Genomic DNA, 12,016 nt, shown 5'->3' on the forward strand with positions numbered 1-12,016 from the left:
CCTGTGAGGAGCAGAGGGCCAGAGACCGTGCATGGGAGAGCCCCCATGTCTGGCTCACTGGCCCGGCCTGCCTTGCGTTGTCCTGTTCACTGCCTGGCTCTGGGCCTTGGTTTGCCCTCCAGTAAAAGGAGAGACTGCGCTCCGGTTCTGGGAGGGGAAATGAGTCAATGAAAATTCACATAACAGGAAGACAGCTTGGGCAGATGAGCAAAAATAGCCCTGGATACAACCAAGGAGTCTACAACATGCAAATGAGTTGACTGTGGCTTTCCTCCTGGTTGGCTGAAGGGGCCCCGACATCACAATGTGCAGGGGGTTTCTCCATTCCAAAGGATTGTCTCTAGCCAAAAAAAGAAGAAGAAGAAGAAGAAGAAGAAGAAGAAGAAGAAGAAGAAGAAGAAGAAGAAGGAAAGAAAAAGAAAAAAAGAAAGAAAAAATCACGGACAAGACAGGTCTCTTAGCTCCCTCTCTTTGACCAAAGGGGAAGAGAAGCTATGGAACCCCTCTACCATGCTGGGTCCATCCTCATGCAGGTGAACACCTTACAAGGGAAGAAGATGGTGGAGAGCGGCCTCCAGTCTGGAGACTTCTCCCTCCCTCAGTCCTGGCCTTCCTGCCTCCCGCCACCCGCCGACCTGGAGCTCCTGCAGCAGAAGGTAGCCGGGGTGCAGCGGGAGCTGGAGGACTTTAAGAAGGAGGCGCTGAAGGCCATCCGGTACCTGGAGGACGCCTTCTGTGAGATGAACGGTGAGCTGGCGCAGCAGGAGGAGCAGGCGGCCCGCGTGAAGCAGCGGCTGAGGGAGGAGGAGGACCGGGGCATCGTGCGCAACAAGGTCCTCACCTTCCTGCTGCCCCGCGAGAAGCAGCTCCGGGAGCACTGCAAGCGGCTGGAGCGCATGCTGCTGGGCTCGGGCCGGGACGCGCTCAGCGCCCCCAGGAGGATCCAGACCGACTGATGCCTCCCGCAGCGGGAGCCCAGCTTCCAGCGGAGCAGCCGAGCAGAAGATTTTGTTTTCAGTGGAAGGACCAACCCTAAGTCCCCGTCCATTCGCTTCCCCTCCCCATGCCCACTGCTTTCCTTCTACCTCAATAACACCTTGCTGAGAGGCGAACAGGCCCCAGTATGTTCTTTGGTGAAGCTCGCTTGCCCAGCATCATCACAGAAGGAGGCGCCTCACCCCTCCGGCTTTCAGACACCTGTAACTTTCACCGTTAACTGGTTTCCTGTTTGTAAGGGTCATGTCGCTCAAATGTATAACATGGTTGTTTATAATCTTCTTAAATTGATGTGTTGAACAGATTTACCTTTCTTTTCATGACTCAAGGCTCTCCTGGTCGTTACTCGATGCATGGTCCCCCTGAGAGGGCCCTGGAGCCCTGACCCGCCTCCCAGTACTGTCCTTTTGTGGTTCACATCCCCGCCTAGTGGGCTTTTCTGCCCGCTTTCCTAGTTAGACGGCCCTGTTTCACCTGTGTTTGCTGATTCTGGCGCAGCTGAACTTCCTCTGCATTTAGTCTGGCCAAAGAGATCAGACACAGCTCATTAGGGCTGGGGCGGGTGGGGTCCGGAGAGTTTCGTGCTGCGCAGACGCACCGAGGCTCAGACCCCGTGAGTGGGTGGGTTCCAGAGAAGCGCCGCTGGCTTTCACGCCTGACCCATGGAGCAGAACCGGTTATGGTGGCCCAGACTTTTCTCAGGCCGTGTCCACACACCATCCCCCCTACTTCTCAGGCCCCTTTGGGTGCAAGTGTTGCTTCCCCATTGTGCTCAGGGGGAGGCTGACTGCAGTTCAAGGCCGGTCCTCCTGCCCGTTTGGAACCACACCAGGCTCTTCATGGACTTGCTCTTCTGGTGACTTGGGGCTTCCTTCACTGTCACTGTGTCTTTTAGTTCCAGTGAGACTCTGGTTCATCGAGTCGCATATCCTCTCTGTGGTCCCCCCACCAAATGCTGCCATGTAATGGGTTTCTCCCCCAAACCGCAGAAGTGAGAAGTGACTCTGGAGGCCAGAGTCAGCTCCGGAGCCCAGCCGGGCCTCTGTCCTCCCAGCTGGGGTCTCACAGCCTTGTCAGACCCTCCGACATTCTTCTTCAGCCCCATCTGCCTTCCTGTTTCAGAGAATCACTCCCAGCAAGATTCGGGCATCTGGAACCCCCACGCTGACTTTCACACAAGGACCCCGTGATCCCCTGCTGATGGCTCTATCCACCCGTCACCGTCCACCCTGAAGGCTGCACCCCTATTTTAACTCCAGACTGTTTCTGCCTTGGAAGGTACAGCTGAAGGAATAGTAATAGGGACACTAGCGACATTCCCATCACCGCTGGAGCTACGGTTGTCATGAATGAGCTGTGTTCCAGGCCCCAGGCTCGGCCCCTCGAAGGCAGGTAGGGCTCTAACCTTCACTTTCAGACTCTGGAGGAAGCCACAGCTCGGATAGGCTAAGTTGCCCAAGGCCACATAGCTGATAAGTGGTAGAGCTGAGATTTGAGCCTAGGAATGTCTAACTCTAGAGGCCTTGCTTGTTTTAACCACTGTGTCGTATTTGGGGAACTTTAGGAGTGTTTGCTGAGCTCTGCTTGAGTACACGAGGGGAGCTTCGTCATCCTGCTGAGGTGAGCTCTGAGAGAAAGGACCATTTTGGGGGGCATTCCTGTACCTTTAGAACTTGTGCGGATGCCCGTGTGTGTACAAATGTGTCTGAGAAGGAGAACTTGATCGGCTAAATAGACGAAGGGCTTCAAAAGAATCAATTGGTGGGGCCCCTGACTGGCTCAGTCAGTAGAGCAGGTGACTCTTGATCTCGGGGTCGTGAGTTCAAGTCCCACATTGGGCACTGAGCTCACTTAAGAAAAAAAAAATCAGCTGCTTTGTACAAGAAAACTGGCTCTAATGCGAATTCATGTGGAAAGGGCTTTGCGTCGACTATAGGTTCAGCGGGTAAATATGGCCGCTCAGGATTGACGGTGTTTGTAGGAATTCTGGGAGGAGGGGTAAAGGAGCCCAGGCCAGAGACCAGAAGAGACCAGGTATAAGCTTCCAGTTGTCCCCTCCCCTCCCAGCAGAGCTGTGGGGACAGTGCTTAATTCTCCCAGCAGCAAGGTGTGACAACACGTGTGAAGTATTGTCAGCCAGGGAGGCTTACCCAAGTCTTGGTGGTGAAGGTTTTACTGGTGGGTAATTACCTGCCCCGAGCCCCTCCATGGCTGACCTTGCTCACTCAGCCTCTAGCCCCTCCCAAGGTCAAGCTGATACAGCTTGGCAGGGGCTCAGGCATGAATCATGTGATTAGCATTAACTATTTAGCGAGGCCCAAGGCCAGGGGTAAAACGGAGACAGTCTTATCAGAGAGCAGACCGCAAGGACTTGCTTGGAGGTTATCTCCTAGGGCCTGTCAGGGGCCAGACCTTTCTTGGAACATGGGAGATTGGAGCATCTCTCAGCTGCTGAGCGAGTTACCCTTTACCGCAGGGCCCACAAGCAGCCCCCATGCGTTTTGTTTTCTCAGCGGGACTGAAACCAGCTTCCCAAAAGTGTCTGTCTTTCGTGGCTATTACCCGCCCAGAGAATTTGTTCTAACTGTTGGAGGGGACCCTGCATCCAGCAGTTGTAATAAACTGTAATCACGTGTGTAACAGCTTTTCTTACTCTGCAAAGAGTTCTAGTGAATCACTGAACTTGAGGGTGGTCTCGGGGACCCATGACACTGTGTCAGATGCGCTGGACGTTTCATCTACAATCACCTCGTGAGCAAGGCACTGTTATCCCTGTGGCAGAAGCAGAAACCGAGGCACAGAGGGTACGCATGTACAGCAGGACTCTGGGACGCCCTCTCTTGACTACCATCCCACACCTAAGCAAGGGACTTGCAGTGATGGGTTGGCCCCCTTTCCTGGGAGGTGCCATAGGGATGGCCCTGAGGCCCTCCCACGGCAAGGAGTCATCCTGGAGTGACGAGGAGGAGGAGGAAGAGGCAGGAGGCTTGAGGATTTCCTGGCTTGGAGAGCTCCGGTGCACCTGTATCTAGGTTGGGTTAGACAGGTGCCCTACCTGGAGACTGGTCCTCACCTGGTTTTCTCTGCGGCGGGATTTTAAGCTTGCTTCTCTGTCAGGAGCTGCAGGTTACCTGATGCCCATGCTGCTGACTTCTTTGAGGAGACTTTTTTTTTTTTTCTTTTGAGGTAACAAGACATCTGAAGCAGGTGAGGGTTCAGTAGGTCAGCAGTGCAGGTCTGAGTTGGTATCCCTGCCTCCTTTCTACCTTCCTCACCACCCCTCCCAGCCCATGGTCGCGTGATTATGGTTGTGGGCGTGCCAGAATTGTGTCGTTGCTCTGCAACTTCCCACAGGGGAAAGAAGGGGCAGGGCTTTTCTTGCAAGCCTCCCACGCATCAGAAAGGAAACACTTTTGCAGGATCCCCCCCCGGGCAAATTCTCTCTGACATCTCTTTGGCTAGACCTGAGGTGTTTTCCTGTCCTAAACCAATTGTGGACAAAGAGGACAGCAACGGCCACAACTCAGCCCCAATGGGCACCTCAGTGATCCAAGATCTGAGCTTCCAGCCGTGAGTGTGTCTGTTGGGTGGTAATCAGCCCCATCTGCCACAACCTCAGCCTTACCTTTTCTACTTAATAGATACCGAGGGTCGGGGCGCCTGGGGGCTCGGTCAGTTAAGCGTCTGCGTTCGGCTTGGGTCATGATCTCAGGGTCATAGGATCGAGCCCCATGTCAGGCTCTGTGCTCAGTGGGGAGTCTGCTTGGGATTCTGTCTCTCCCTCTGCCTTTCCCCCCAATTGCGTGGGTGCTCTCTCTTTCAAATAAATAAATCAATAAAATCTGAAAAAAAAAAAAAAAGGAGAAAAACTGGATGGTTTTCTCCCTGCCAATAGCCATAGTTCTCAAACGCTTGTACAAGCTACAATACTCTGCTTGCTGCTCCTGGGCATCTCCTAGCCCATAAAGGGCTCCGGATATGTTAACTACACATGGTCCCACCTGAGGGCCCTGGCTGGCTCAGTTGGTTCAGCGCTGACTCTTGATTTCAGCTGAGGTCCTGATCTCAGGGTCATGGGACTGAGTGCCGTGGTGGGCTCTGCACTCAGCAGGGAGTCTGCTTGAGATTCTCTTTCTTCCTCTCAAACAAATCTTAAAAAAAAAGACACATTGGCTCCATCTTAGGAAAACCTGTGGCAGCCAAGGGAGCTCTCCCTGGGACCCCAAGTCCTGTGTCGGCTGCAAGCTGGGAGCTCAGGCGAGGGGCGAGAAGGCTGCGTGCAGGAGAGCTGAACACATAGCCTTTCCCATGGGAAGCAACCAAGTTCGGCTGCCACAGCTTCAGTTTTCCTGACAGCTAGCACCGGGAAGGAGAAGGCTCCGAGGAGGGACAGCAGGGCTGGGCAGAACTGGGTGGTGTGGGTGGGAAGCAAGGGTGTGGGTCTGGGCATGGCTTCATTCCCTACGCAGAATGTGACCTCCTGTTCAGATCCAGTCCATTTAGTAATTCCGGAAGTGCTAAGAACATCAAGCATTGGCCATCAGTCCTGCCCCTTTGACATTCATCAAGTATAGATCTTTCCTTGTTTTTCCCTGGAAAAACAGTTGGGCAGCGTCTTAACATGTTGAGCGTAGAGTTATCGTGTGACCCAGAAATTCCACTTGTAGGTATGTGCCCAATGAACATAGGTCCGCACAACACTTATACGTGAATGTTCGTAGTATTAGTCGCAACAGCCAGAAAATGGAACCACCCAAATGTCTGTAAATGGATAAATAGTGTGTGGTACATCCATACGCCAGAATATTATTTGGCCATAAAACAGGAAGGAACTACTAATCATATAATATTGTGCTAAGCAAAGAAGCCAGTCGCGGAAGTCCATATGTTATAGGACACCATTTACGTGCAAGGTCTGCAACAGACCAATCTGTAGAAACAGAAGGCAAATTAGTGGGGGCCTGGGGCTGTGGGGTTGGAGGTATAGGGACAGCGACTGCTAGTGGGTATGACAAACGGGCTCTAAGGTCTCTGTGCACTTTAAATAGGTGAATCGTATGCCAAGAGAATTATATCTCAATGAAGTTGTTAAAAAAATAAAGTGGAAGTACAAATACACAGTGAAAAAACAGAAATGATGCTATAATTTACAATTCAAATCCCTTTGAATATTGAGAGACACAAATCAAGACGAAGATTATTTTATTTTTTTAAAGATTTTATTTATTTGTCAGAGCACAAGCAGCAGGAGCAGTAGGCAGAGGGAGAAGTGGCCTCCTCACTGAGCAGGGAGCCTGATGGGGGACTCAACCCCGGGACCCTGGGATCAGGACAGGAGCCGAAGGCAGATGCTCAACCAACTGAGCCATCTGGGGGATCCAAGACTAGGATTATTTTAAATTGTTTTTATTTTATGGACATTCTAGAGCCTCTTGGGCTCCAGAATTTACTTGGATTGCATATGTAAAAAGTGCACATAACAGGTGCATCACAAATGATAATTGAACCCAAACTACAAGTAAGGCATAAAATGTTGCAATCGATAACCTTGAGTGACCTCCGCCATCTCCAAGAAGTCTCAGGAGCGTGGCAGTGCGTGGAAGACATTGTGCCCAACTGCGTGCCTGACTCCCTTCTCCAGGGTCATGGGAGATGGAAATGCTAGATGGAGATCAAGCCCCATCGCTCCCTTCCAGCCTGGAGGATACCTTCTATGGGGTAAAGACAGCATCAGGACCATGTCGCTCAACATGCTGTCTGCAGCTGTCACGTGACCAAGAGTCAGTAAAGACGTCTTATTCAGAGGTCTTTTCTCTGGCATGTCTTGTTTCCAAAGGCTTTACTCTGGTGAGATCTCTTGGTTGACCTCTTGCTCATCTCACCTTCCTTTGGATTTCCTTTCAACAGCTGGAAGGGGTCCTGGATAGGCATTCCAGCTCTCAGACCACTCTGGTTTGAGTTCCAACCCTGCCCTCAGCTTCTGTACAGCACAGGGATGTGACTTTACCCTTGCAACGCCATCCAATAGAACTTACTCTGATGACGGAAATATTCTATAATTCTGAGCTGTCAGATTGCCCTGGTACCCATGTTTGGCTATCGAGCTCTTGAAACGTGGTGAGTGAGATTTAGGAACTGAATTTTAAATTTTATGTAATTTTAATTAACCATATGTGGCTGGTGGCGAGCCTCAGTTTCCCCATATTCCCACGGGGATAACAGCACGACCCACCTGGGTGGGATTGTTGGGTGAATTAAGAGAGGAAATATACGTATGGCAGGATAATTGACTGAGATTTTAATTACAGTTTGGTTCCCTAACCCACAGATAGGCTGTGTTCTCTGCCGCAGGGACTCTTGTTTGTGGGGCCCCAAACAGATGTTTTGAGAAACCCAGAAGGGAATCTTGGCATTTGTGCTTGGAAGCGTAAGTTACGGAGAGAAATTATGCTGGATCAGCCCAGAGTGCAAGGTGTTGGGATTACGGAAGGTGGAAGCCAGCTCCCAGGCAGAAGCCAGGTCAGGAGGCTGGATCTTTGCATTCAGCCTGGTGCACTGGGCTGGGTGCAAGCAAGCAAGGGGCTCCTGTCCTCAGGGTGAGGTAGGTTGTGTGTCTCTCTCTCTTCATTGAAAGCACAAAGGGAGTTCCTTTGGGAGATAGCTGGCATGTTGTCATTTGGAAAGTCAAGTCAAAGCTCACAGGGGCTGAGGTTTAAAACCAAGGTCCGAGGCACCTGGGTGGCTCAGTGGGTTAAGCCTCTGCCTTCCGCTCAGGTCATGATCCCAGGGTCCTGGGATCGAGCCCCACATCGGGCTCTCTGCTCAGCGGGGAGCCTGGTTCCCCCTCTCTCTCTGCCTGTCTCTCTGCCTACTTGTGCTCTCTATCAAATGAATGAATAAAAATCTTAAAAAAAAAAAACAAAACAACAAAAACCAAGGTCCAAGTGGAAATGTCACCTCCCCAGGCTGGAATGGGGACTTTGAGGTTGCAGAGTCCAAAGGTCAGAGCTGGGAGCCCTAGCCCCAGAAAGAGAAGAGGTTTCTGCCATGGACCCGCAGGGCTTGAGACACAGGATGGGGAGTCCAGCTAGCCTAGAGTGGACACTTTGACTTTCAGACATCCATCCTCATCGGAAAGGTTCTCAAAGACACTCTGACAGTGGGGGTGTGAGAGAGACGGGGAAGGCAGGCCCCGTCCCTGATACTCTGAGAGAGGACCGAAGTGTGCTCGTGGTTGCAGTGTCCTTGGCTTGTCTGTCACCATCCCGCCGGGTTATTGCTTCAGGAGGGGGAGCATGGCCCCATTTCTGGGTTTGACAGTTCTGGTGGCGTCAAACTTGTTTCTACTAAATAAATTAGATCTCTCCAGGGCAGATCAATATTTAATGTGGGGTTTAAAAAGACCGACTCAGGAAATGAGTTTAAAAGTGGAAAATTTGCCTTAGGTAGCAATTTCTGAAATACAGCGGTATCAGGGGACAGATTATTCAAACCCAAGCCGTGGATAATATAAAAACAGTTGAACAAACCGAGTTCTGCTTCCTGAGCATCGGTGACTCTGAATCCCCAACTCTCTTGCGCGCTCCTCACAGGGCGGTAGTGTCAGCTGGAAGAGGCCATCTACTGTGACAGAGTCTCTTCCAAAGATGGCCAACTCCTGCACAGCAGCCCCCTCCCTCACCTGTGGCAGACATCACTAATCAATCCCGGGCTTCTCTCCTCTCCTCTCCTCTCTTCTCTGCCTCTTGGAGGCAGACTCATTTTTTTCTCAAAACTGCACTCCAGGCAGCCACCATCTATCAGCCAGCATGCACGTGATGTGAAATTTATTTCCCACCCTCCCCTAGTCCAAAATCCTCACTTAACAGAGGAGAAACTCAAGGTTACACAGTGAGTTAGGGGGCTGGTCTAGGACCAGGGTCCGCTTGAGCGGACTTCTCCTGCTGAGAATGCATGAGAGGTTAGGGTTCCATAGCAATCCTTTTACTGATCCCTCTGTGAGCAGCACAGGACTTTCCTAGAGCGGCACTGAATGCTTTGCTCTAGAGCTAAAACTTTCTAGAGAAAGCAGCTTACTGGTCATCTAGTTCTACTTGTTCTGTCATGGGAAAAATGAAAGCTCAGAGAGGTCAAGTCACTTGCCTAAAGACACACAGCTGGTTGCTCTCTTCTTTCCATGTAATATGCCTTCCGATTCTGGAGCTCTCATTTTGAGGCCTTGGACAAATCACTCCAATATTTGGACCTCCAGCAGTTAGACCCTCAGTGCCTAAGACTTGCAAAAAGTGTGCAGAGTATAAATAAAATGGAAAACAAAACAAAACAAAACAAAAGTGTGCAGAGTAAGAAATGTACAGCATCTATTTTGATATATATAATTTTTAAAGATTTAGTTATCTATTTGACAGAGAGAGCGCAAGCCGGGTGAGTGGCAGGCAGAAGGTGAGGGAGAAGTAATCTGCCTGCAGAGCAGGAGGAGCCCCATGTGGGACCTGATCCCAGGACCCCAAGATTACAACCTGAGCCGAAGGCAGCCATCCGGGCACCGCTATTTTTGATATATTTTGATGTTTACGTGGATACGTTTCAGATTTAGCTTTCTAATAATATTTTGTTTGGCTGATGCAAAAACTGGTTTGTATTCTCTAAACAAATAGTAACCGGGAAACTAGGTATGTGCTGGTCCACGGAGAGGTGTCTGTTTTCCGTGAACATCTTTTCAAAGACTTTTTTTTTTTTTTTTTGTATGCACATGTGAGCAGGAAAATGATGGTCCCTAGCAGAAAGAAGAAGCCTTCTCTCTCCAGAGTGGAGGGGCAATGCCAGGTTTAACGTGACTGGTGTGGCCTCCATTTTCCCATCCATAAAATGGCAAGGGTGATATTTGTCCTCCCAAGTTCAGAGGCAGATCATAAAGGTCAAATGGAATAGTGTCTGGGAAGGAGCTTTTGAAAAGTAAGGGATTATTGTGACAGGCAAAGGGGACGAAGCTGGCAGATGGAGGCGAGGTTCTCAGGAGTGAGAGGCTGGGGGAGGGCAGCGAAATAAGACGCTGCCTTGGCATCAGAACGCGGGCAAGAATTTCCATGCCCTCATTACCATGGTGCTCCTGTCAGATTGAAACCAACCTCTGCTTTACTGCTCGACTCGCTGTGATATTTTAGGAATGGCAGCCCAAAGGAACACCACATTTGAAAAAGGTCGCTTTCCTGAATTCGCCACTGGGCATTATTTTTATGCCACTGTGCTGTTACCCAACTTCAAAATATACATCATATTTATATTGCCTCTGCTAAGCATATATTTTTATTTTATTGCTTACCATGTGGGTGACATTTGGTTATTGAATGTCTGGAGAATTGGACCCGGTTGTTGTAGTTGTTTTCATCCTTCCTTTCGTAAGTGCTTGCTCTGATGTATTAATCTTTACAAAAGGAATGAGACAGGGACACATAAGCATTCGCACTCACACACACACTAATCACATTGCCATTTTATCTCACTTTGCGGGTGTGTGGCTACATTTATAAGAGCCGACAGATCTGAAATAGGTGGTCTGAACTGATTCAGATGGGGAACGATGAAGCCCGCAGCCTCCTGGGGGATAGGCTGAGGGAGAGAGCGCGAGAGAAAGAGAGGGAGAGGGAGCGAGAGAGGGAGCGAGAGAGCACCTTTTGTCTTGTTTGTGAAGGACACACCAGGCAAGAGGCAAGAATGGAGCCACTGTGAGCCTGGGCTGGAGGGGACCCTGGGGATATATTTATAGGTCTATAAAAATATAGACATGGGTTTTATAGATATTTTATATCTTACATATCCATCTATCTATCCAGCAACGCCCATAATTCCTGATCCGGGGCTCCGTAAATGGTTACTGCATTAAGGAACCAAAGAATGGCTCTATCAACCATTTGTTGAGCTTGTACCCTGTGTGGCACGTTTTACGTGCCCTCTCTCTCAGGGCCCCCAGCATCCCCACCGAGCAAGGTCACGATTTCGATTTTAAAAAGAAAGGAAACCGGACTCCTCAAAGAGGGAGACATAGAACTGTCATATGTCCCAGCAAGTTCACTCCTTTTTTGGGTGTGTACCCAAAGGAATTGAACGCAGGGACGCAAATGCTCGTACCGGAGTATGACAGCAGCTTTACTCACAACGACCGAAAGGTGGAAACCGCTCACGTGTCCATCAGCAGACGCGTGGATAAGCAAATCGTGGTCTACTTGTGCAACGGAATATCATTCAGTCGTAACAAAGAATGAATTGCCGATGATAACATGACAAGTAGTCCATTTATAGGAAATATCCAGAATAGGGAAAGCTACAGAGAGAAAGCAGATTCGGGCTTGCCAGGGACAGGCATGGCATGATGGATTTGGGGGGCTCATTGTGGGGTAATTAAATGTCTGGAGCCAGGTGGAGGTGGTGGGCGCACTACACCGTGAACGGACTACGTGCCGCTGAATCGTTCACGTGCAGATGGGTTATTTGATGGTCTGTGAATTTCACCTCCATTTTAAGAAGGGAAACTGAGTCTAGAGGGTGTGGCAGGTCGGTGACATCGGCAGCCCCAATTACCCTCCTTGCTGTGTCCTTGCCATTTGCACTGCGGCTTTATAGGCCTCTTCTTTTTTTTTTTTTAATATTTTATTTATTTGACAGAGAGAAATCACAACTAGGCAGAGAGGCAGGCAGAGAGAGGGAGGAAGCAGGCTCCCCGCGGAGCAGAGAGCCCGATGCGGGGCTCGATCCCAGAACCCTGAGATCATGACCTGAGCTGAAGGCAGAGGCTTTAACCCACTGAGCCACCCAGGTGCCCCTTTATAGGCCTCTTCTGTTCTGACTCTGGACTTGGCCAAATGACCTTCTGATCAATGGGACGGCAGCGAACCTAATGGAGAGGCTTGGAAAAGCCCACATGTGTTTCCACTCACTGTCTTGGACTTAAACACCGCCAGGAGAACAAGCTCAGGCTAGCCTTCTGGAGGATGACATGGAGCGGAGCCCAGGCATCCCGGCC

General features: G+C 50.3%; 1 protein-coding gene across 1 annotated transcript; it reads left to right on the forward strand.

Annotated features, from left to right (window-relative positions):
• The first annotated feature begins 494 nt into the window (after positions 1-494).
• Positions 495-956, forward strand: CCDC182 (coiled-coil domain containing 182). Its single transcript, XM_045984218.1, has one exon. The coding sequence runs from the start codon at positions 495-497 to the stop codon at positions 954-956; it is 462 nt and encodes a 153-aa protein (XP_045840174.1).
• The last annotated feature ends 11,060 nt before the right edge of the window (positions 957-12,016 follow it).

Source organism: Meles meles, chromosome 18 (assembly GCF_922984935.1).
Source record: "Meles meles chromosome 18, mMelMel3.1 paternal haplotype, whole genome shotgun sequence".
In the NCBI taxonomy this organism is placed as follows: domain Eukaryota; kingdom Metazoa; phylum Chordata; class Mammalia; order Carnivora; family Mustelidae; genus Meles; species Meles meles.

What these genes read in the sequence shown, in the direction of transcription:
- CCDC182 (XM_045984218.1), top strand. Translation starts at nt 495, where the DNA reads ATGGAACCCCTCTACCATGCTGGGTCCATCCTCATGCAGGTGAACACC.